This window comes from Capsicum annuum, chromosome 10, assembly GCF_002878395.1.
Source record: "Capsicum annuum cultivar UCD-10X-F1 chromosome 10, UCD10Xv1.1, whole genome shotgun sequence".
Classification (NCBI taxonomy): Eukaryota; Viridiplantae; Streptophyta; class Magnoliopsida; order Solanales; family Solanaceae; genus Capsicum; species Capsicum annuum.
Window position 1 is genome coordinate 71,427,508 of NC_061120.1, and position 27,495 is coordinate 71,455,002.

The following is a 27,495-nucleotide window of genomic DNA, read 5'->3' on the forward strand; positions in this document are numbered from 1 at the left end:
TTGGGTGGATTGATTTTCACGAAATCCACCAAGCATAATATTGAAAAGTGGATAGAATGGGGCATTTACCTTAATTTCAAAGTTGTATTCCATTGGTAAACTTCACCTCAAAATGGACTAGATTCTCCATAAGGGATTTTCTTGGCTTGTTCTTTTGTAACTAGCACCACTTTTTCTGTTTTGGCATCATCTCTTATGTTTGGATTGATTCGTTGGGAAATTAGCGAGGGTTTTCAATATCAAGCTCATTTAGAAGAGTGTTCATGGTTGTGGTGTTTGAATGATTAACTTTTGTGCCCACGTCTTCTATCTTAGATATTTTCTCTCTAAATTCCTTATTGGATTAGAGTATGAAAGTTGCTTCCTTCTCCGCTGTTATTGTTAACTCCAAGATACATTGAAGCATTAATTCAATACCACTATTTCCCATGATTCATTCTTTCCTTTCTTCATCATAAGACCTATCAAATCCATAAGAAGAACTATCATTTGGGTTAGCATAACAAAGGGAGGGGGCTTTTGTACAATCACTCCAGCGTCGTAAATCATCCTTAATTGATTTCACCCGTTCCAAGATAAGTTAAAGCATCGCCTTAATACTATTATTTTCATTGCTTCATTCAACCTTTTCTTCATCATAAGACCTATCCAAATCAGAAGAAGAACTAGCAATCGGGTTAGTATAATGGGGGAAAGGGGACATTTGTATAATCACTCCCATGTCCATCTAGACTACCATATAAAGAACAAACATACTCCCTATAAGATTGAGATGATGCACACATCTCTCTCCAGGAAGCATATCTACAATCTTTCAAAAGGTGGGGTCTATTACGATATGGACATGGATTGTCATGATAGGATTTTCAACCATCGAACTCATATTCATTCCAAGATGCCATAGTAACAAATAAAAAAAAAATCTACCTAAGGCAAGAAACAAAAGAAAATAACAGACAAATATTTATAAGTTTGAACCAAAATAGGTAAGCTAAAATTTAAAACAAACTCAATACGCCAAATTATTCCCTGACAATGGCGTCATTTTTTATTATGCTCAACTTACCCATCAATTTGAGTGTAAGGTGGTCGTTGTCAATATAATTACCTAACATGAGTGAGGGTTGAATCCATTAGGAACAATGTGAGTGGCGATTGAGTAGATTCAAAATAAAAGTTACTTGCTATGTTCAAACCTATGGTGCAAGATAGTTTAGGGGTTTTAGTCTTTTTGAGTGTGAAAGCAATTCTTTGGCTTCTAAGGGACTAATTTAAGGCTAAAATCAATTAGAGGGTCATCAATTAGAAATGGATCTTGGGGTTATGCTTTCCTAAGGGAAAGTTATGCATGGGTTCATAAAGATTTAGTGAAAATTTTAATTGTTGATGATGTATGGTAGGCTAGGTTGAAAGTCCTTGAGGTTAGTTTTTCAAGAAAACCTCAAAGATATCATTCATTCTCTTTTGAGTACCTAACGAGTGTGTCAATTAAAGACACCTAATACCTCAATTGGGTATCCCTATTTCTAAGATTATACCCATGGTATAGTCAACCTCATAATCACCCTTATTTCTAAGATAGTGAAAATTAGCAAACTATGCCCATAATTGTCTACTATTGCCTTGGTTCCCACATCCCTCTTTCAAGGATGATATGGCTTTAAAAAGTTTACCCAAAGTCCTCTTTTAAGGATGGTTTGAGATTTCAACAATTTAGGATTTTCACCCATCAAACCCATTTGAGTTTTTAGGGCTTTCACCCACAAATCCCAACTAGTCAACCCAAGCAATAGTAGAACCCATTATCAATAAACTAGAATCTACACAAATACATCACAACCCACATACAATTGCACCCTATTTTAGCATAATCCTAATAGGTAGATATAGCACATCATATGGATAATGACATCAAATATACCAAGATTTCTATCAAAGTTATGCATAAGAAAAGTAAATAGAGGACAAACCACACTTTAGATTCAAATGAATTTTCAATAGACAAAGCTAAATCTTTGCTTTGGAGTTCCTTTAATCACTTCTTGCCTCAAATTAGTACAAATTTAAGCTCCAAGCTTAAAAAAATTACAAAACCCTAAAATAAGGATGAGAGGTAGGTTGTAAAATAATGGATCTAGAATGAAGGGGTTTTGGACATTAAATAGGATTTGGGGTTGACTATTTAAAATAATGGTTTTGCCCTTGGGATATTCTCTACCCTCACGCGATCGCAAAAAATTAGTCGCGATTGTACTCACCCTTATTGCGGTTAGTCCATCGTAATCATAGTTGGTTTACTAGCTTAGCTCAAAGTGATTGCAGGCTAACACCCGTAATCACAATAACTGAGGGCTAAATCCTGATCCTGCTTCAGCTTGTCCAACTCTTGTACTTCAATTCCCTTTTTGATGCTTTTCAATTTGAGTTTGCTTATTTTCTTTACAGTACTTGTATACTTGTAAATTATGGGAATTATTACATTTAACCCTAAATGTGTCTCACTTTAAATTTAAATCATAGTTGTTTACATGAATGTTGAGTGTAAATAAGTAGTAAATTTACCCCTCATCATTGAGTTGGGCACTAAGACCATCTCTATTCCTCCTTATTGGATGGCCCCTATGGAGTCGAATAAATTAAAGGATCAGTTGCATGACTTGTCAAATAAGGGATTTATCAAGGTAAGTGTATCACCTTGTGGTATGCCTTTCTTATTGTTGAAGAATAATGATATGTGTATGTATATTGATTATCTATAGTTGAACTAGGTAATAATTAAGAATAAGTATCCTCTTTCTCATATTAATGATGTGTTTGATAAGCTTTAGGGTGCTTCACTGTTTGAAAAGATTGATTTGAGGTTTGGGTATAACTAGTTGAGGATTATAGCTTTGGATATTTTAAAGATAGCTTTGCAAACTCGGTACAGTCATTATAAAGTAATGGTCACGTCTTTTATTTTAAGTAATGCCCCAATCGTATTCATGGAGTTGATAACCTGGTATTTCAATCATATCTCGACTTTGTGTCATTGTATTTATAGATGATATCTTAGTTTATGCTAATAATGAGGCCGACCATGAGGAGCATTTATGGGTTATATTTCAGCGGTTGAGAGATGAAAAGTTGTATGCTAAGTTCTCTAAGTATGAGTTTTGGCTGGATTCAATCTCTTTCTTGGGTCATATTGTGTTCAAGAAATATATCATGGTCGAGTCGCCTGTTCATGATTGGGCTAGGCCTACTTCTCCTATCGATATTTTGAGTTTTGTTCCTTTAGCAGGCTACTATAGGTACTTTTTGAGGGTTTTTCATCTATTACAACTCCTTTGAAAAAGTTGACAATGATGAAGATTTCATTTCAGTTCTTTGATGCTTGTGAGGTGAGTTTTCAAAAGCTCAAGGACTTATTGACTTCAGTTCCTATCTTGACCTTGCTTAAGCAGGGCGTCGACTTTACTGTCTTTTGGGGTGTTTCAGGTGTTTAGTTAGGTGTAGTGTTGATTTGGAGGATAAGGTGATTGAGTATGTTTCTCATCTATTATCTCAAATAGAGGTTTGGTTTTCACTTTCCTCTTATGGAAGGAATTTCAAGAAGTTGGGTACCCGAGTTGATCTTAGCAAAACTTTTCACCCATATTGATGGTCAGTCAGAGCAGACTACGTTTTCGAGGATATGCTCCATGCTTTTGTTTTGGAATTTGGAGGTTAGTGTGAGCAATATTTGGACTTGGTGAAGTTTGCATATAATAATAGCTATCACTCGAGTATTGAGATGACACATTTCAAGCCTTTATATGGTAGGAGTTAACACTCTCTAATAGGTTTTGGGGTTTCTGAGATTAGACCTTGAGGTGTGGACCTACTTTGCGATTCTTTAGATAGTGTTTAAGTTATTCAGCAGAGACTTTGAGCGGCTCAGAGTAGACAAAAGTGCTAAGCCTATTGTAGACTTCATGCCTTGAAATTTAATATTAGTGATTGAGTTTTCCTTTATGTATTGCCCATGAAGGGTGTGATGATATTTGGGAAGAGAGGAAAGCTAGCCTAGTATATCGGGCCATTTGAGATCCTTCATACTATTAGGAACATAGCCTATTAGTTAGTATTGCCCCCAAATTTTTCAGCTGTCCATTAAGTTTTTCACATATCTATACCATGTCATTATATTTTGAATAAGTCTCATGTCATTCGTTGGGACACAGTGTAGTTAAATGAGAGGTTGTCCTTTGTTGATGAGCTAATTTATATTTTATCCAGGGATGTTAGGTGATAGCATTCTAAAGATATTTCGGTGGTTAGGGTTCAGTGTAGACATCATTCTATTGATGAGACTACTTCATAGGTTGAGTCTGACATATGTAGTAGTTATCCCCAACTTTCATTGATTTAACTACTTTTCTTGCCTTTAGTTCGAGGACAAACTATATTCATAGTGGTGGATATTGTAAGGAGTTGATTCGGTGAATTTCTCATTTGTATGTGTTTTGAACATTTTACCCCTCCCTGTGGTTGTTATGTGTTATTTTCGTGGTGTGTTGATGGTTGACGCTGTTCCTAATATAATTTGGAATAATTTGTGTGGGTTTATGGTTTTTAGTAGGTGAAAAGGCCTTATAGTTGACTTTGGTCAACATTTATTGTTCTATGTGTCAAATGGTAAAACGGACTGCGTCAGTAGATTTAGAATATTAATTTTTGGTTAGTAGCATGGATGGTTCTATTTTATGGCTTTTGGATCACATTTTGACCCTTGTTTAGTAAATTTTAAAATTGGGTCTTGGGGGTCAATTATGTGAAAACAATCACTCTTCAAAAGTTTGATGTTTGAGTTTTGAATGTCAAATTTAGTGTAGAAGCATATTTCATTGCCTTCATGAGATTTCAAGCAAATCCCAAGGGATTGATCCATAACTTTGTAAATTAGAAAAGTTGCTAATGCAGCTGTATTGAGTGTGGCCACTTCCACAGCCAAGGCACCACTAAAGTGGTAGCTACTTTAGCAGACCCCGCTACCCAAGAAACTATCGTAAAAGCAGAGGCCTTATTGATTTAGTGGTAACTGCTTTAGCGATTACCTCTTTAGCAGTTGGGGAGTGCTTTAGCGGCCTACCTTTTGTAACACTCTAGATTTTTGGTCCTTTAAAATTTCTTAAATTTTATCCTCATTTCCTAGACTACGAATCATCTTACGCATTGTAGGAAGTCTTGAAGGGTGTTATAGAAGCAATCATAGCCTAACCAGTGTGTGTGGCTAAGTTTTTTATCTTGAGTACGAGTGACTTCAAATGAATCGTAAAGACTCAAAATGAGTCGTATGGTGCCTTCCATATCTTAACAAGTGTGATGCCCAATTATTTTTTCATTGACGACATTTAGACTGTGCGAGTCATAATGATTGAGTATGAGTCGTAAGGTATGACTCATAGCCAAGTCAGTGTTGGTGGTCCTAGACACTGTCCAGACTATGAGTGGGACCTTACGAGTCCCAAGGTCACCTATAATGATTGGCCGAAGATTTTTTAGTCTTTTCATTAAGGGCATTTTGGTCAATTCTTCTTTTCCCTTACTTGAAATCCACGACCATAAAGCACTTTAAGAGGTTATTTATCATTCATAACACAATAAAAACACTCTCAAGCTCTCTAAATTCTCTCAAGAAAGACACTTAGGGTTTCCAAGAAGTTCATCAATTAGAGCTCTCAAGGGAAAAATCCCGCCATAACTCTTGATATTTAAGTCATGTTACTCTTTCCCCAATTATTTCTTTATGAAAAGCATGCATTTAAATGGTTTAGTTGGATGGTTTTGAATGTTCGTTTTATTGTGGTTGAGGGTTTTGATATGGTTGATTCTTAAATTATTTTCCCATGATTTATTATGCATCACTTATGCTTTATTGGTGTTTTTGAAATTATGGGGTGCATGGGAATGCTGAATAATCTAAGGGGTCATGGTTGATGAGTGGTGATTTTATCACTCATTTGCACCAAACATTTGTGCATACTACCATGTTTTGTATAAGAAAATAAGACATCATCATGACTTAAATGCACTAATACCCACATTTTGCAGGTATATAGTTGAGAAGGTGAAAAGATGTGGATTGGAGCTCAAAAGAGATCTAATGGAAGCAAAAGCAGTACAGTTGGAGACCTGGAGCTATTTAGCCTCAGTTACCATGACCGTGGCCCTCAGGCCTTGATCATAGTTAGTTAGGATGATAAGCATAGTGCGATCGTAGAACATAACTGCGATCGCATAGCTGCAGTCGCAGTCGAACCTGCGCAATCGCAGTTCAATAGGAATATGACCCAGGGCAATTTTATAAAACTGCAGAGGTGAATCCCAAACCTTATATAGGCAAAAACCCTTTCTTCTTTGGGCATTGCTTACCTCATAGATATTTTTGAATTGAAAGCAAGAAACCCTAATTGGGTAAGTGTGTAACTAATTTTGAAGGCTTGATTTCTTAAGTAGTTTTGTAAAGGATGAATGCTTTGGATAATCCTTATGGTATATCTTTATTTACTTTCTTAATGAATGGCTAAGTAATTTAGTCTTGGGATTATGTTGAATTAAAGTTTATTTATGTGTGGGTATTGATGTTTTTGTATGATTTTTAGTTGTTGATTATGGATTCCACCATTACTGGAGCTTATTAGTTGGAATTTGTGGGTGAAAACCCCAAATCTCCAAATGGGTTTTATGGATGAAAACCCTAAACTCTAGAAACCCTTCATCATCCTTGAAAGAGGGATGAAGGTAAGTTTATGGGAGCCCATACATCCTTGAAAGAGGACTACAGGGTAACAAGGCAATGGTAGACAATCAAGCCTATGATTTACTACCTTTTGCAATATTAGACATATGTGTGATTGGAGTGTAAGTCATGTCAAGGGTACCATCCTAGAAATAGGGGTGCCCAATTGAGGTTATGGGTAACTAATAATGACACACTTGTTAGGTGCGTGAAACTGACAATGGGTGAAATCGTTGTAGTTTTATTGAAAGATTAACTGCCATGATCTTCAACCTAGCCTATCTCTTAGTTGACAACTAAATCTCATGTTAAACCATTATTAACCCACATGCTCTTACTTTTAGGTAGACATAATCCCAAGATTTCCTCCAAATCTGTTTTTAAATCAAAAGTGCTATCTAGTAAGTTGTTAACTTAAGATTGTTACAAATAATTTCCAAACAAATTCCCCCATTTTATTTTAAATATTGTGTTTGTTAGCATTTCGGGTAATCTTTTAGTAATTAGAACACCCATAAGATTTGAGTTTTATACTTCGCTCCTTATGGATTTGACCCCAACAGGAGTTGGGTTATTGACAATGACCATCTTATCCCTCAAACATGGGAGTAAGTTGAGATCTTCTACTGGTCCCTTGATCCATTAAACAAAATAGTGGTGGAAAATACGGTGGGGTGGCTCTATAGTGAAAATGCACCACCATTCGGCCTTTCTATTGATAGGAGAAGTGTCACAGAAAAATCACGATTGTCATACCCGAGAAACTGAAGCCCCCGAGATCCCTTCTACTACCACTACGGTTGATAATGAACAAATAAAGAGGAATGAAGAAAAAGTGGAGAACATGGCAAAAACAATGACCAACTTGAGCTCTTGACAAAGCATGTTATTGGTACACTTACGAAAGCAGTAATGCCATAACATCAAAATATTATGAAGATAATGAAGAAATAAAGGAGTTTGATGAGGAAATCTGGTATTTGGTGAACTACTCGGGGGATTCCCTACCCCCTCCCCCCGCCCCGCTTATCAAAGGAAAGGTGGGAACGAAGGTTGGATGGATCAAAAGTGGGATAGAGATTGGAGAGATAGGGAACATGACTATGACTGTTATGTTCCTCATCTTGATCCAGCTAAGGCCAAGGAGTCAAGCGCCATCAACCGCAAAAAATTCAATACCGAAGATGTGTTAGCAATAATCTTGAATAGGGTGGAAGGTATTTATAGAATGGTCTATGAATTGAAAGGCAATTTCTCCCAAATCTCCCAAACCATGGTGTCTCACTTCGCCTCTATCAAGCAATTGGAGACCCAAATTGGGAAAATCTCCACGCAATTAAATATTAGGACTAGGGGAGGACTTCTGAGTGGCATGATTGCTCATCAAAAGAATGATGCTCAAGTCCTAAAAATTGTCATAAGGAGTGCAAAAACACTTGTTGAACCCTTTAAAGGAGACTTGAGTGAGAAAATACCCAAAGATAAAGTAAGAGAGGTGTCACCTCAAGGTCGAGAAGAGAATGATGAGAAAGTGACCGATGAAGCTGATGAAGAAGTGGTTGAGGTCAAAAATCCACAAAGTAAAGCAAGGCCCCCAATCTAAATTCCTCCCCCATTTTCTCAATGATTGCATAAAAAAGACGAAGGTGACAGATTGAGGAAGTTCATGGCAAAACTTAGCAATCTATTGATAAATATCCTGTTGCTCGAAGCAATCCAAGAAATCCCAGGATATGTTAAATTAATGAAAAAGTTGATGTCCAAAAAGAAACTTGTTGAAGCTGACACCGTTGAGTTTACTCATGGGTGTAGTGATGTCATGGATAGTAAGGTTGCGGGAAATAAAAATGACCCCGGAGCATTTACTATTCCTTGCACAATCAGGATTCTTGAGTTTGCAAAGGCGTTATGTAACCTTGGTGCGATCATCAAGTTAATGCCTTTTGTGATATGCAAGAAGTTTGGATTGGATGCCCCTACACCGACCTTTATGCGACTCTTAATGGTGGACCGGTCCATCAAAAGGCTAGTGGGAATTTTGTTTGATGTCATTGTTAAAGTGGACATGTTTATACTCCTGGCGGACTTTGTGGTGTTGGGTTGTGAAATGGACCAAGAGGTACCTATCATCCTTGTTCATCCTTTCTTGGCCACTGGAAGGGTCATTATCGACTTGGAGATGAGAGAAATGAAATTTAGGGTACAAGAGGATGAGGTATCTTTCAAAATTTGCAAAACAAAGAAGCAAACTGCAGAGCTCCAAGTTATTTTCGTGGTGGATATGGAGAGTGAGAGGGCATATGAGGAGGGGATTTAGGACCCACCTTGAAGGTGGATGAAGGAAGAGGTCGTGCCATAATGTTAAATAAGGCGCTAGGTGGGAGGGAACCCACAAATGTCACAAAAGTGGCTCGTATCCTTTTTGTCATGTTTTTGTAGTATAGATGTTAGATTTTGCATATGAATAACTTATGTATTTATGGAGCTATGGAGTGAATTAGATGAGTTTGGAAAGGAGGAAGTGTACGATTTTGTATTGAAAATTAAACAAGGGAAAAATTTGTAAAAATTGAGCAAAGAGATGAACAGGGGAAAATAAGGGAGCAGAACTGCTCTCAGTTGCTGTGATTGCGGTCTCCAAGTGTAATCACGGTCACCCGCATGTCCATAATCACGGCCAGCTTCCGCGGTCGCGGTCACTTAATCCACTTAATCCCTAATTTTCCCCTATTTCCCTCACACTCCCTTTTAAGTTTTAATCTCCAATTGGGCTAAATTTTGGCCAAGTTTATGAGCTCTCCAACTGCATCCTTGCATCCCTCTTGTATCACAAATCTGCTAGGTGTCATTTATCCATACATTGAATTTCTTTACAATAGGCCCTAGATTGCATGATTAAGATAGGACCTAAAGTTTTGATTGTTATGTCTTCCATGTTTTCCTAACTGGCATTGGTTTGTTGTTTGATGCCTGAAGAAGGTGTACACACTGGGGGGGGGGGAATCTTAAGTACCTACAAATATTTGAAAAAGGTAGACAAATGAGGTGTACATACCAAGTGTTTGACACATGGCCCAAATGAACTTTTAATAATGATATTTGCATGTTAAAGGCATATTCAAGCACTTGTTAGCATTGTTCAATTGGTCTTCATCTGAATCTATATTGTAGAGCATGCTAGTGGCCTAAAAGGTTGGGAAAAAGTTGAACATGAGGAGCTAGCAACAAACCAGCTTCAGGTATTACGACCGCGATCACAGTCCGCTGTTGCAGCAATGCAAACGCGGTCATGGCTCATGATCACGGTAATTAGGGCCTAGTTCCTTCCATGCCAAAAATCCTGCACTTATGATTTTAGCCAAGAACCACTAAACGCCCATCCCAATGAGCTTCAGTGAACAATATGGTACAGTTGCATGTTAAAAATATCATTGAATATTATAGTGTGGGTATAGTGATTTCAGGACTAACCTATGGACAAGTATGATTGCATCTGATTCATGGAACTCGAGTGCCACACTCACTACTAAAATGATCTTCCGAGGACAAAGCTATACCCGAAAAGAGAAATTTTCTTAGAGAATATGCCAGAGAAACTACTGACATTTTATGACAAACTTGAAGCCACAGGGTGGCGGTGTTTTTCCCCGAATTCATGCATTGCAAATGAACAATGGGTTCCAAAACTTTATTCAAACACCAGTGAAGTGTCTTTCTCAGACCCAATCAATGTGACTATTAAGATTAGGGGAAAATTGATTAGAGTTGGGGTAGAGAAAATCAATGATATTTATGGGCTCCAACATGCAGACATAGGTGAGTTCAAAGCAAAAGGGTGTAAACCAGGGAGTTGGTAGGCACAACGGCTATGTTCTGGAAAGAAAGTCTCTTGGGCTAAGATTAAAAGTAACATCTCCATGAATGACTTCACTTCCAAGGCCCAGATATAGTTGTACATTATTTGTAGCCGAGTCTCACCATGTACCCACTTGACAGCAGTCCTAGATTTGCATGATTGGATGGTTGCTTTCATTATGGATAGAATCTCATTGGATATTGGTCAGCTCGTGGTAAATGAAATGGATTATTTCAAGAACTAAGGTGGTATGCATCTCTTCTTCCTCTCTTTAATTACTGAGCTTTGCAGGAGAGTGGGGCTTGAGGAGTTTGCTAGTGATACATAGGTATAGGGAGGATTAAAAAAGCAAGAAGCTACCATTGCTAGGCTTGAAAAAGCCTACTCTTCTTTGGTAGAATCACACCGAGACCTTCAAAGTGCTCATAAAAAGATGATCATAAGAGAAAAGAAGAGGGATGAATGTTTTATCAAAATATGGAAAGGGGTGAAGGGCCCATAGAAGGTCCTACTACCCCATGATCGACTTTCTTCTTCTTGGGTGGAGAGTGATGATGAGGACCCAGCTAAGTAGTCTGATCTTGTGGATAATGGTGATGATGTAGAGTTTGAGAGTGACAATAGCCCTTGATGCGATTACAGAGAACACCCTTATCTCTTTTATACTTTATTATTTATGCAGTGAGGACACTGCTACCTTTTCAGTTAGGGGTGTCTCCTTATTCATTTGATTTGGGACTATATTATTGATATTTATGCATACTTTTGTGCTTTCTTGGATGATTTTTATTTGAATTTGATCTGTAATATTTGGGAACCCTGATGCTGCCCACATTTGCATGAATTAGTTATTGTATTCTTAGTTTGTTACATTATTTTATCTCTATTTGATGAGATTTTCCTAATGATAGACGGAGTGACTACATTCTTATGGGAAAGCATCGTAATTGGGTTTTCAGCAATGGATGCAGGGTAAGTTTGAGTACCCATGACATTAAGGCCATAAAGGCAAAGGAAGTCTAAGTACCTATAGCATTAATTATTTGGGCTCGCATTCATATCCATTGATAAAGTCGAGTAGCCATATGGGTGGTTCGCCCATTCTATAACTTGCAATGTGAGACTATAGCTTGGGTTATTGCCATCACTAGAAAATTATGCATGGTGTAGATACAAATCAAAAAACCCCTCCGTCCAATTTTTTTTCAATAATTCGAGGGCATGGATGTGAACAACCTTGTAACAAAAATTTTCCTCCATTTATGACTCCAATAATTGACTTAGGAAAAGAGTTGGTACTCCATTTTTGTCTTGAGGGTGTAGAATAATTGAACACCCTTACGAGATTCGCATGCCATATGTGTAAGCTTATTTTTCTACATCTCATGTGCACTTGTATCATCTAGAACTTTCCCTTTTAGTCTTTCAAAGCTAAATTTTGATTATGCTTGGTTGGTAAAATGAGCATAGGCCATCTTATGACATTGGAAGCCCACTTTAGCCTAAAAGGTATACCAATACATAAGATTTACCACTAGTCTCCATCTTTGAGCCTTTGTACTTTTCTTTGGCAAACACATTACAAGCCTTGACCCTTCTATTTCTCCTCTTTTGAACCCTACCCTTCTTGAACTGAAGAACACAATTTGAGGCTAAAATCCTAAGTTAGGGGTGGTAGAAATTGAAAAGGGTATAGTTGGGCTATGAAATCATAAGAAAGTGCCTACAAGCTTAAGCTAATAAAGCAAAATGATTAGGAGAAAGAAAAGATCCAACAATAGAAAGAAAGGCATGATTTATGCACAAATAAAAGAGAAGAGAAAGAGGAAAGTGGGAAAACCAAGAAAAGGCAAAGTAGGCACAATAGTAAGGGGAAAGAAGTGGCCCAATAGCAAAAAGTGATAAGAGTGTGATGTAGAAGTTCAAGGTGGGTTTAGCATTATTGTACTAAGTTGATATCCTACCCTACCCTAAACGTACATTACAAACTCAAAAACTTCTTTGTGATTACCCACCAAGCGTAGTCATTGTAGTGGCGTTTAAAAATAGGGGCAGGTCTATAGCATGGTAGATGTTAACATGGAGAATGTCTTGAGAGAGAGAGTGTTTGCACTTAAAATTCCTTGTTTCATGATTGGTAACTAGGTTTCTGAAATTTTCTTTCGTGTAAGGAGGCATGTGAAGAAGTTGTTGTGGGTGATTTTGTCATTTTTCGTATAATGAGATAAAAGAAAGAATAATATTGAGTCATTTCTAAAGTGTTAGTAGTTGTTTCATGTTGCTCCCCAAAGTCTATTACATCTTTCAAATATTTTATTTTATGTTGAGGGGTGTAGTTGAAACCATTTTGCCCATGTGCAAAGAGATTTTTGTGGTAGTAATCTAGTTAAAGTCATCATGATCATTGGGTAATAGAATGAGGGCATACATATGAAATCGTCTAATAGAAAAGGGTGGTGTTTCTTGAGGACAAACAAGGTTTTAAGTTTAAGGTGTTGATGAGTGGTGATTTTATCACTCATTTGCACCAAAAAATTCTATGCACTACCATGTTTTGTATAAGAAAATGAGACATCATCATGATTTAAATACACTAATACCCACATTCTGCAGGTATATAGTTGAGAAGGTGAAAAGGTGTGGATTAGAGCTCAAAAGGGATCAAATGGAAGCAAAAGAAGTGCAACTGGAGACCTAGAGTCGTTCAGTCTCAGTTATTGCGACAACGGTCCTTAGGTTGTGATCGCAGTCAGTCATGATTGTCATCATAGTGCGATCGTAGAACAAAATAGCGATCACATAGACGCAGTCATGGTCGAACCTGCGCAATCGCGGTTCAATGAGAATATGACCTAGGGTAATTTTGTAAGAATGCAGAGACAAATCCCAAACCTTATATAGGCAAAAACCCTTTCTTCTTTGGACATTTCTTACCACATAGATATTTTTAAATTGAAAGCAAAAAACCCTAATTAGGCAAGTATGTAACTAATTTTGAAGGGTTAATTTCTTAGTAGTTTTGTAAAGGATGAATGTTTGGATAATTCATATGTTATATCTTTCTTTACTTTCTTCATGAATGGCTAAGTAATTCAGTCTTGGGATTATGTTGAACTAAAGTGTATTTGTGTGTGGGTGTTGATGTGTTTGCAAGATTTTTAGTTGTTGATTATGGATTCCACCATTGCTGGAGCTTATTAGTTGGAATTTATGGGTGAAAACCCCAAATCTCCAAATGGGTTTGATGGGTGAAAAATTTAAACTCTAGAAACCCTTTATCATCCTTGAAAGAGGGATAAGGGTGAAGTTATGGGAACCCATAGCATCCTTGAAAGAGGGCTATAGGGTGACAAGGAAATGGTGGACAATCAAGCCTATGATTTACTACCTTTTGAAATCTTAGACATAAGTGTGATTGGAGTGTCGATCATATCAAGGGTACCATCCTAGAAATAGCGGTGCCCGATTAAGGTTATGGGTGACTAAGAACGACATACTTGTTAGGTGTTCGAAAGAGCTAATGGGTAAAATCACTGTATTTTTATTGAAATATTAACTACCATGATCTTTGACCTAGCCTATCTCTTAGTTGACAACTAAAGCTCATGTTAAACCATTATCAACCCACATGCTCTTACTTTTAGGTAGACATAATGCCAAAATTTCCTCTAAAAATTTTTATAAATCAAACTTGCTATCTAGTGAGTTTTTAACTAAAGATTGTTACAAACAATTTCAAAAAAATTCCCTTATTTTATTTTAAATGTTGTGTTTGTTAGCATTTCGGGTAATCTTTTAGTAATTAGAACACCCATAGGATTTGAATTTTATACTTCTCTCCTTGTAGATTCTACCTCAATATGATTTAGGTCATTGACCAAGACCACCTCACCCCTCAAACATAGGAGTGAGTTGAGAGTTATCAATGGTTTCCCTAAAAAATTGGTATTTTGAAATTTGAATTGGTTTTGAATAATTGTGTTCCCTCAACCCATTTGTGTAAATGGATTTGGATTGTGATATTTTCAATTTGTTTGACTTACTCACCTATGATATTGCATTGCATTAATGATTAAACAATGAACATGGACATTGAAAGCTTGTTTTCTATGATTTGATTTAATGAAAAAAGGGGGTCGAGGTATTCCCCTATGATACTATGATTGCTATGACATAAAGATAAGCTTACAAGTGTAAGGGTATGCCTATACCCATGGTGTGCTGAACAGTTGATTCATTTATTAATAAATTGGTTATGTGAAACTTGCTTTAAATTGGGCTTAATGGGGGTTATGTAGCAAAGCCGTGAAGGTGTGGATCTTGGATGACTTATACTTAAAACTCATGTTTGTTGACATGAGGTTTGGTCTTGATGACCTATGAGCATAGTTCATACTATTGTATCCTATCTTGATGTGGATCAAGGATGATATGGGTCACTAGAAGGTGATGACCTTTGAGATTAATGGTGATGGTATCTTGAGGTACTAAGGTAGGTTATGTGTTCCCAATGTTGATGGGCTGCGTGAGATGATCTTGGCCGAGGCTCATGAGTCGAGGTACACTGTTCATCCTAGTTCGACGAAGATGTACCATGATTTGAGATAAATTTATTGGTGGAATAACTTAAAGATGGATATGGCTAATTTTATAGCTAAGTGCATGGCTTGTCAACAAGTGAAGGTTGAGCACTTGAGGCTTCTTAAGGTTTTTATAAACAAAAAATCTTATTTTATCATTTCTTTTAAAACCCATTCAGAGGTCTATTTTGACCTCAATTTTAAAATAGGTAATATGGATGTTGTTGACTTGCTATTAATGCATAAATTCTATATTTGTATATTTTAGTTATTTTTAGGCTGTTCAAAAGGGTGAATAGCTCTGCATTAAAGGTTTTTAGGCTGGTGTTTTATCATCATGTGGTAGGTTATTACTTAACTTTTTTAGACTATGCTGAATAGTAAATATTTATATAAAATCATGCTATGGGTATCGGTAATAATCAGGGAAATAATGTTATCACTATCGTGTGCCCTGTCGGGCTTAGGTTGTTATTATTGGTGATTTAAGATTATAATAGAAATATGTGTCCCATGTAGGGGCTTTAACTGATGTTATTGGCCTTATATTTTCACTAGTTTTTTTTACATGATAGAAATACTCAAGTTGGGATTAACGTGATATTAATGATATATTGCTTGCATATTCATTCCAATGATACATTATTTATGTTGGATAATGGATTATTGGTATATTGCTTGGATTGAGCTCACGTCCATGTATATTGAATGGGTTTGAGATATTCATACTGGTTTGGTTGTGAGTATTATATCCTCATATCATACATATATTCTGAGATTTTAGTACAATAGTGGAAACACTAATTTTTGACAGAAATAATACATTTTTCCTTACCCTTTGTTGTATCCCACAACTTGGAGAAGAGATATGGATATTGAGATATGGATTGATAATTGAGAAAGTATATGGGTTGCGAATACCCCATGGGTCCTACATAGAAGCGCTGAGGCTCAATAGGTGTATATGGAGGTTATGCGATAGCCTAGTCACATCACGTCATCATTGTGGCATCATTAGATTTCATACATTATGCATCTCCAGTGTTGTCCTTTTTGTGCTTAATTCGATGTATATCTATTTAGTTTCTTTTACGTATGTATTTTTTTGCTTATGTGCTATATTTAGAACTTCTAGTAGGGACAATGTGACTACTATGTGGTATTTTTTCTGACTATTGATGATGTTCTTATAGTATGTATATACCTTATTTTATACTTTGCTCAGTTGGCCTGGGATACTTACTGAGTACAAGTAGACTGAATTCATTCTTATTGTGCATTTTTGGTACAGATCCTGGTATGAGTGTACCATGTAGTAGCTGAGATCGTGTGGTGATCTTTGATACTTCAAGTCATTGGCCGCTCTATGCAGTCAGAGTCGACCTTATACTTTCTCCTATCCAATTTTTGTCTTATTTTGTATTTAGAGAGAAACATGTAGTTTCTTGGATTTTCAGTTGTAATTTTAGATTTTAAGTTGTATTTAGATTGTTCTTACACTATGATACTAGGTTTTTCGATGGTTTATGGTGTTTTTATTAGATGGACTTCTGTTATTATTGTACCTATATGGTCTGACTTTACTCTTAAAATCTTGCCTTGGAAATTGTTATATGTTTTCTTACTTATCAGTTTGGGTGATTGGCTTACTTTTCAAGGCTTAGCCCCGATAAGTACCATCATGCCCTGTAGTTTTTGGGTCGTGAAAAATTTGTTTCAGAGCAGACAGGTTCATTAGTCTCTTGTGTGTAGTCTCTTGTGTGTAAGAACAAGGTGTCTGATAGAGTCTAGCCGATCTGTACGTAGACGACCATATCTATCTTTGAGAGAAAATAAGATATCTTTAGTAAACTTTCTAATATTGTTCCTTATCGTGCGTATTTTTATATATCCTATATTACAAATCATGTTTCACTCTTATCTATGTAGATTGTAAGGATTAGATCCCACAAGGATATGGATAGTGAGTTAGCATCCGAGGAGGGTTCCCAGCCTAGAGAATGAGTCAGGGGTCATGGATGGGCTTGAGGTAGAGGAAAGACATGTGGATTTTCCCATTCTAGAGATAGTACTAAGGGGATCTCCCCTAAGATCGAGGTTGAGCATGCTAGAGTTATAAGGCTTACTCAAGTCCCATAAAGTTCTTCTACCCTAATTATGGAGGATTTATTAAGTTATTTTCCTAACTCGTTAGGAAGGTTTTCCTTTGAGTGTGCCTGGTATTCCTCCAGCTGCAAGTGTTATACCCCCATTTGTGAAAGAGTTTGGTTATGGTTTTCCTTAATTTTTTAGTGTTATTCCATCACCTATACCAATAAGTGTTTATGGTATTTCAAAGGCTTCAAGTGTTGTTCTTCCTTCTATGCCAGTACCTGAGTATGACATTCCGAGTTTGAGAGTTCAATCTTTATCTTCATTTCCTCTTCTAGTTGGATTATTGCTAGCCCGAGTCTTTGTGCCTCTTATTACTTTGGATCCTATTATGTCTTCTGAGGGTAAAAAGAGGTGCAAGAGATGTAGCCAAAGGTTGGTGGAGGTCATTTTTAGTTGCAGACGTTTTGGTTTGCCAGAGATGACTTGGGATCAGTTTGATGAGGCCTTTCTGGACTGGTTTGGGCCTTATAGTTTGAGGAATCAGATAATAGATGAGTTTGATCACTTGGAGTAGGGCTTCATGCCTGTTACCGAGTATGAGGTACATTTCCATGCCTTGACGAAATATTCCATTGCCAGGATTCCAACCAAATCTGAGAATATTCAAAGTTCATGAATAGATTGGATACTACTTTTCAATTTGCTACTACGTAGATAGTGAATCATACAAAGATGATTGAGGCCATTCTTTGAACTACTCAGAGAGATACCAACAGGGTGCTCCATTAGGGTGAATTTATTGGTCACACTCTTCGAAGCAGATATTTTAGATGTTCCCATGGTACCATGGTAAACCAGTGTAAAAGACCTTACAGAGTTCAGGTAGTAGGTCTTCTAGTTAAGCATCTTTGCAAAGTCTAGTACCATTCCAGGGTAATCGTTCTAGCTCAGCCGAACATCCTTAAGTTGAGTCGGGCCACAGAGCTTGCTATATGTGTAATGAGTTGGGCCATATGGAAAAAGATATCACCCATCGTATTTTTAGGCCTACTTCTATATCGACAATGATAGGTGACCCTCAGGTAGGTAAAGGTGTTGCTAGGGGTGCGCGACGTAAAGGCAGTGGTACCCATGGTGACAGCTACAAGGTTGCTCAATCTGATAGCAAACATGGATTGTGCTATGCTATACCCGCCAGACCTGAGTAGGGGCTTTGAATATTGTTATCAACTATATCAGTTCCATTTGTTTCTGATCCACATCCGTGCTATTTGATCTGGGGTCAACTTTTTCTTATGTGTTTACATATCTGGTTTTGATTCTACTTATGATCCTCGTGCTATGCCTATTCATATATCTACCCCCATAGAAGACTCTTTAGTGGTGGATTGAGTGCATTGATCCTATGTTGTGACCTTTATTGGGCATGAGACTTGGGTAGATATGATCATCCTAGATATGGTAGATCTTGATGTCATATTGGGTATGGATTGGTTAGCTTCCTATAATTTTATTCTCGACTATTATGCTAAGTTCGTGACATTAGCTTCACTGGGTGTGCTAGGGATACCTTGGAAGGGTACACTTTATTAGGATCCCAAAAGAGTTATATCCTTTCTATGGGCTCTTCGCATAGTAAAAGGGGGTTGTTTGTATTATTTAGATCATATTCATGATATTAGTGTTACGTCACTGCCTTTTCTAGATTATGTCCATATTGTCCGTGAGCTTATGGATGTCTTTCTTGTGGATTTGTGATGACGTCCCAGAAATACCTTATTTTAGATGATGATATGGTCATTGTCATACATAGTAACCCAATTAAGGTTGGGGTCGAACCCCAAGGGAACATGTGACTTTGCAACTCTCAGTAGGTGTGGTCAATGGGAAGAACAAGAAAAGTAAAAAGGGGGTTTTATTTGTAGTAATTTAGAACAAATAACAGTATTAACTTGGTTGAAAATAGTGGTAACTGAACACTAGGATTGTGTTCCCCCTATCTTATCAACTCCATAGGCAGATCATGCATTATTGAACCAATCCAATACCTTGTATGCAGAATCAATAAGTTATATACCCTCTACAGTCTTTTGGACGACTAGAAAGATTTCACCCTTTACTTTTTTGAGTTTCAAGTGGTCGCACTACTAACCCTTATCCTGATCTCAGCTAACTATTACTTTTTAGGTCTCTAGTTATAAGATGAAACCTAACCATCTTACATAGATAGAACCTAGAAGTGTGGATCGATAGTTAAACTACAAATTACTATTTTCTTTATCATTTCCTAGTCACTACTCCTCTTTTGGATAAGTAGCAATATCTAGGTGGATCTAATGTATGCACTCATTAAGAAATCAATAATAATGAATAGAAAGTAATGCATGCCATTGGTATTGTTTTATATCAACAATCGTACTTCCCCTACTTCATCAATTTGCTAGGGTTTCCACCACCCTAGCTATGGGTTTTAGCCGCTCGTGATTGTGAATAAATCAATAACATTCATAATAGAAAGCATAGATGAAATCACAATGATAAGATGAATAAAAACCCACAACAGTAAACTGAACAATCAATCAAAGTCAATACAAGAAAATTCCACGATCAAAGACTGATCTTCGAATCAAAATATGTTTCTGAGTATCAGTAGAGCGTTACTCCTACTAAAAGTACATAAGAGATATTTATAGTACATGAGTAAATCCTAAACACAAAGCCCAAATGAAAAAGGACAAAATTGGGTTGGTGGCCACCTGCTCTCTATACTTGTGGTCTGGCATATGCACAAGTAGTACTGACGGTCCAGCACAGGGAGCACGTGCAGATTGTAAGTTGCAGATGAACAAAGTCCTGCAAGTCAGCTTTCGGGATTTTGGTTTTCTGGCACCTTCTTTGTCTACATGCAGTTCGTAGGTCTATATTTTGTCTGTAGGTTGACTTAGTAGGTGCCGGGAGTCAGCTTTTTAGATATTCTTTGGCCCTGCATTGATCACGATCTATTTGGAAAACATCCTAAACATCCATAATTGCTCAAAAAGTAGTGAAAAACATTTTTTTCACCTTTTTATGAACTTAACATCCAAAACATTGTTTCCTGCAAAACATACCAAAAATGGATCATATCTAACAAAAAGGACTCAGAAATTTACATATTTTCCTTGTATTAAGCATCGAAAGTCCTATATTTCTATACCACATCAACACCCTCAACTTAGAATATTTGCATGTCCTTAAGAAATAAAAACATAACAAAACAAAAACGATGCTTAACAATGAGAATCTAAGCTATTCAAGGAAGACAATCATCACATTAAGTTCAAATCATAACATTCCCTCAAATCTCAATTTTCAAAACCCACTGTATGAACATGAAGCACAATAGTGTAATACAACGGGATCCAGGTATGGCAATTACATTAAAAACAGATATCTACTCATGTATACAAAGTACACTACCCGAACAAGAAAATAGTTAGCAACATGACTTAAGTTCCCTCGCAACAAAGACGTCCCACTCACTTATATGAAGTAATGTATGTCAATGTATGGACGGTCAAGATACACTCACACTCAATAAATAAGTTCCAGTCAATGCATATCAAATACCATAGGCTTTCCCTTATTTTCTTTACCGTAGCATTCATATAGTCAACTTAAGATCACTATAGGACTTTTCTCAACTTGCAATGTAGGCTTGGGGGATGATATGGTACATATAAAAATTTAAAATGACTAAGCCTCTTTGGCACTATGCTAACTTTGGGGTCTCACTTACTAGCCAATTTCTTTTTAATTCCACCCTTACTTTTTCCTTTTATTCTTTTATGCACATTCAGGTTGGGTGTGGTCTTTTTATTCCGTCTTTTTTTCCTTATTCACATTTTTTTTATTTTTCTTTTTTTCTTCTCTTTTTCTACCACACCTAGCCCTACTAACTCTTTCTTACTTTACCCTTCTTTATACCCATTTTAACTACGCACCCCTATGATAGCCACCCTCAGCTTAGGCATTTTTCCTATGTTGAGGTGCACAATGTCCAAGGAGGACCTAGGCCAAAATAGGTAAATTGAAATAAAAATGGGAAAGTAAATGGTGAAAATAAGAAAAATAGGCTTACATGGAAAATCATTCACACATGGAAGGTCATTTAGGCTAAAAGTAGACCAAAATAAAAAAACTGCCTATGATCCTTTCCTGATCGACTATCCTTTAATCTTGGCAAGTCTATTCAGGAAAGTTCTCAATTCAACTTACAAAGGAAACTAGGTAGTATCTCACACACACATAGAACAGAGTCAATATCACCAAATATCACCTATCTGGTTCATGTAATTGTTAAAGTGATTGTAATGTCCATAATCCTAATGACATAATAAGATCCACAAAATTCACATATATATACATCAACACAGTTCTAAGAACTTAAAATTTTAGAGGTGGTATCAACAATTAGTTCAAATATGACTACTACCCTAAATACTTAAAATCTCCCAATTACACACAAACACAACTCAATACGAAGAAAAACACAATATGACTCATAATTATCCTAGATATGCTATTTCTATAACTATACCACGATCGATAGGAAAAGAAGCATGACAAAAAAAACCCACCATGGCATGGTATGCCCACCCTCAACTAAAAAAGTATGCACTATCCTCAATGTACTAAAACAAAGAAAACATAGGTAAGTAAGAACATACCTGATGCACACTAGGCGCTTGAATCAGGAGCATCCCCAGATGGGGGAACGTCAGCTGGCAGAGGTATTAGTGGCGGCAATGCGCTACTAGTGGAGGCACCCTCTTCTATAGATGAACGCCTCTACCTATCGATGAATATAGTCTCTAAAGACGTATGCCTGGACTTTTAATATCCTTCTCCTCTGTGATATTAGGATACTGCAAGTCATCTAAATGACCTCTCTTGATCCCAACTACTGAGATCTCTACATCATTCATCACAAATAAATCAAAGTGTCTCGGCACACGTAGAGGTGATATCTATAACATAAGGGTATAATCGAGGGATTAACTACTACCCATCTCTCTGCAAGAGACCTTTACTCGTAGGATATTAAAATCCTTCCTTATTTAAACTAGATATAGTTCACCTTTCTCTGTATATTGGGATGTAAACCATCTCTCCAACTTATCGATCCATGTCTGAAAATCAACATACAACTCTAATAGTATGGCTTTCTAAGCAACTTAATATCTAGCCTCGGCCTACTCAAATCTAGTCCTAACCCTTGATCTTATCTGCTCGAAAAGGGTAGTCATCTCGGTCTCAACAACCTTCAACCGAGCATCTATAGCCCTTTGTCCATCCACTAAGATCTACAAAAACTTACTAGATATAGTAATCATACCTGTTGCAGGAGCTATAGTGGATGGGCAAGCTGGCTAATGCACCAACTGGCTCTGATGTCAAAGTTGGGGCTGAAAAAAAAAGTAGCCTGTGTCCCCTCACCATATGTACTTGAATCAGGAGAATCTCTCTGCTCCCCTATATCTATGTCAATACCAACACCCATATCATCTGTATGTGCCTCATCAGTGTATGCAGAAACTACTGGGTCCTCAGACTGGGCCTATGGTACTACTTCCCACTATCTTGATCTCCTAGAAGTGCCTAAAGGTGCTAGACTATTCATGGTCCTCATCTACACAGTGGCGGTCGCAGGTACCCTCTCATTAATACCTGGTAACTTAAGCACTCCAGCCTCATCATATAGCCTCCAAATTATACAAGGAAATGGTAGATTAGTTAGCTCATCAAAGGCTCTATGATATAACTCATGCCTCAGAATAGCAATAAAATCAACATCATAACTGGCCATCAGACAAGAAACCAGTGCTACTCCCTCTCATATCAATATTTTATCCAAAGTAATGGGTATCAATCTGTATCTAATTTGCAACCACTAAAACTTGGCCTCCAATATCAATAGGCTCTTCTTGATCATAACTTTCCCCTCAATCTATAGGGTCACATCACCCAGTGGTGAAATATAACTTGCTATCCACTGATACATAGAAACCTTCTTAAAATAGTGCTCAGCATCCCATATGATATGTCAATCCCGTGTGATCATCAGTCTATAGTTGCACTTAGCAGTAGATACAGGAGTAATACAGTCTGGGCTGAAGATAACTCTACAGATAGTCTCTATCAATTTAACAACTCTGACCCCTTTAACTAGTGTGTGATCAATCTATGACTGCTATGTAAATCTGTTAAATCCTGGATGACGGTGCATAGGAAGCACTAAAGTATCTCTGTAGGATAAATAAAAATCTCGTACCATAGTTGGGTTGTAAAAATCGAGTGGTCTGGTCATTCACTCTAGCTGATATCTATCAAATATTGCTCGTACCTGTGGTACTTTCTCTAGCGTCGATAAGTCAATCCAACGATCCTTATAAATATATCTTGTAGGCTTGCCTATCTCCCAAACTCGACTATCAAGATCAAATATATGTCGCATCCCTTCCACACATCACCTCAGATGTGCCTCCTCACGAAGTGTATTTGGGGCATATGCTGGTACGGGGCTCTGTTGTACTAAAACATCGTGGGAAGATTGGTCAACACCCTCATAAGAATAGGGGTACCTCTATCTGCTATACATGAGTAGTGGTGCCCTCCTCAGAATAGAGCATCACAGATGACTGCTCCTGCTCAACCTCATCAAATAAATCTTGGGACCCCTCCTCAGACTGGGGTTCCTGAGAAACAACCTGTGGTGTAGTCTCAAACTTTGTCTTCTCCTCATCATCATCATTATTAAGTGAAGAAGTGTGTGTGTGGGGGGGGGGGGTGATATCTGTGTGGACTTCATCCTCGGTTGGGCTGTAGATGATTGAGCATCCTGATGAGTCTTTCCTCTCGTGACTCTATATGTCAACCTACTGGTAGCGTCTCTATATCGCTGCCTCACATACTCCTCCACTAAAATTCTAGGATCAGAAGACTTTAATTTTCTCCTTGAAGTATTGACCTTTGTCTTATTCACCGATTTAAATTCCATATGTACCTGAAAAACTAGTTGTCAATTTCCAACAAAAGTAAGGGATAACAAAAGTTGAAGAAAAACTCAAAATTTGAAAAGTTTTAGTTTTTCCTCAATTTTCACATACCTAAAACCTATTTGAAATCCCAACAAGTCCAATGTATACACACTAATCAAGAATCATGAAGTTCAAAACAAACAAACATGCTCAACCCGTGGTATTACTCTATTCATTCAAGTTCAACTTTCAGTTAGGGCCTAAACTTAGAATCTTAGTTCAAAACAAGGCCCTACATTGTGATTTTAGGCTACTTCAAGGCTCCCACATACAATCATAATAGTTTCTATATATTTTGCAATGGAATACACATATCAACTTGTTTAAATAATAGTTAAACTAATATATAATCATTAGGAGCCGAGAAAGTTACCTTTTATAGAAAGAACTGACAGAGAATAATAAAGAACTCAAGAAAAACTAAGGTTGAAACTTGTTTTTAGCATGTTGGGACAAGTTGGTAACTCAAACAAGTATCAATTTAGCCTTTACTTAAGTATGGGGTCAGTTGGTGTTTTAAGTGGGAAGTTTGAATTCAAAGAATTAAGTGAAGTTTTGAGGATTAGAATGAGTTAGAATGAGGGTAAGAATGTTTCAATATAAGTGGGGGGCTATTTTAGGTCATATTTAAATATTGATGGGCCCAAAATTTAAATTAAAAATTAGGCCCATAAAGTGACCTAACCGCGGCTTGTACCTGCAGCTTGTACCCGCGGTCAGGCCTTTGGTCCAGGTACTACGCATAGGTGCCGGGCCAAAAATTTTGGCCCACTTTTCTACAACCCAAACTTGGCATTTCGATATTTTTCCAAATACTTATGTTCTCGCAACCTAAATTTTAGGTCCTAAAATTATAATTAAATATAAGAGTCAGTTACTTACTATTTTCCATTCTCAAAATTTCAAGTTTTTGACTTATTACTCAACTCACTGTATGGGACTTGTGACCATGATGGGCTGATCAGACAATCTCCTTCCCTAGAAATTGATAAATGTAGCAATTTTTCATATTTCTGGTAAGGTTCAAAAGCTAAAAACCTAAAAAAAAGACAAAACAACAAAAATGTGAACACTAAAATATAGTGGGTTGCCTCCCACACAGCGCTTGATTTAATAATGTGGCACGATATAGCTATGTTGGTTTCTCAAACTTCACTAACAAGCCAATGGGTTTCCTTTTATGCAGCGCTTGATTTAACATCGAGACATGACCCAGGCATCTTGACTACTTAGAATTCATCAAAATACCCATAGGAATATCCTCTAGGGCCATCATTAGAATCAATCACTAACACTACCCTTATATCAGTTGGTTGGTTCATTGACTTTTAAATGTTGAACGTTGTTTTTTTCCGTTGACTCTGAATTTTCGCTTACCTATTTCCATGTCAACCATAGCTCTGCCTGTGGCATTACGCTCTTCCCAGTATAATGGGCATCTCAGTGTTAACCTTATAGTCTAAGATAACAAAGTTAACCAGACAAATAAAGTTATTGACCCTCACGATCATAAAAACTAGATTCCTACAGGCTTTTTCACTATGCGATCAACCATTAATAGCTGCATTGAAGTTAGTTTTGGAGGGTTCAAGCTCAATTACTTGAATACAGACAATGACGTCAAATTAATGTCATTCTCTAAATCATACAAGGCTCGAGAAAATTAGGATGACCCAATGGTGCACAGGATAGTGAATGCTCTGGCATCACCCTTTTTCTATGCTAAGAACCTAGCCGTGACTGCACTACAGTAGTGCACACCATCAACATCCTTAAAAGTTGCTCCTTTCTTCCTTATTACCAACTATTTCATGAACCTGATATATCCAAACATCTGCTCTAATACCTCAAGAAGAGGTATGTTCAAGATTCTTTCTCTTAGCATCTCAATAAATTGCTTAAACTTACCTTTCTCTTTCTTTTGCCTCAATCACTGAGGAAAAGGTAGGAGTGGTCTCAGAATCTATCTGACTTCTGGCTTAATGACTAGGCCCTTAACTTTATATTCAAAAATTAAACCTCTATCACCTATTACCTTCTTAGACTCAGCAATAGGTGACTCATCATCAACAGCTTCTATAGCAAGTAGAGGGGGATCCATAGTAGTGATACCACTCCTCGTGGTAATAGCAAGTACATGACCATTATTTTTAGATTTTTGTACTGTGTTTCTCAAAAGGGTACCTGGCTGTCTCTGGTTCAGAGTTGTTGACATCTTTCCAAACTGGTTCTTTAACTGCTTGATAGCATTGGCATTTGACTCGACCTTCTTTGTAACCCTTATTTATCAGCCTTAATCTTATTAAGGATAGTGTCCTAACTTTCATGAACCTTAAACAGCTTAGCCAATATCTCCCCCATTCTGGATTTTGCACCGCATCTACAAGATAGAATATAGCTATCTCTCTTCTTTCTATAGTTACACTTCTTTCTCCAGTCACCATTTCTCTCTTTGCTGTGGTCTCTATATCTGTAAAAATAGTTCCAGCCTTGGTTCCTTTCCCTTGGGCTCAGAAACCCACTATTCGACAATCCAGATAATTACCTTTCTCTTCTAATCTAACTCGTATGCTTTTGATGTTGACCCTTATGCTGCTACTACATTCACTTTCTCAAAAGTTATTATTGTAAACGGCTTTGTTAGAACCCAAAAATTAGTCCTCAGTAACATGATTTCTTGTGCTACTATATCATCAACTACTCTTTGGTTGCAAGAGTCACCAATAGCATAAGTACCAGATCCTCTCTCAGCCTTTGGAGATTACCATACTCAGTTAGTGATTAAGATCTGATCTAACATCTCTGAAGCAACCTTCCAACATAGTCTCACAATAGATACTATAAAGATGGTGTCTGTCATGGCCCTGGAACTAATGGTCAGGGATCTATAGAATATCTCTGATAAGCTTGTCCCTAAAATCTAATGATTTGGCACCATGCTCAGCTTCTTCTAAACCTAAACCAAGCCTCAGACAAGGACTCTAACTGCAGCCACCTAAAATTATAGATCCCTTTCTTGTGCTACAAAATCCTTGATGAAGGAAAGAACTTATTTAAGAATTGTTTGTGTAACTTGTTCCAAGACATGATAGAGCCTCTTGGAAATTCCCTAACCATAAATAT

General features: G+C 37.2%; 1 protein-coding gene across 1 annotated transcript; it reads left to right on the top strand.

Moving 5' to 3' along the window:
- Positions 1 to 8,429: 8,429 nt before the first annotated feature.
- LOC124887740 lies at positions 8,430 to 17,867 on the top strand. Its single transcript, XM_047397654.1, has 4 exons — positions 8,430 to 9,051; positions 9,935 to 10,068; positions 17,394 to 17,472; positions 17,569 to 17,867. Exons 1-4 carry the CDS (start codon positions 8,430 to 8,432, stop codon positions 17,865 to 17,867), a joined length of 1,134 nt encoding a protein of 377 aa, XP_047253610.1.
- The last annotated feature ends 9,628 nt before the right edge of the window (positions 17,868 to 27,495 follow it).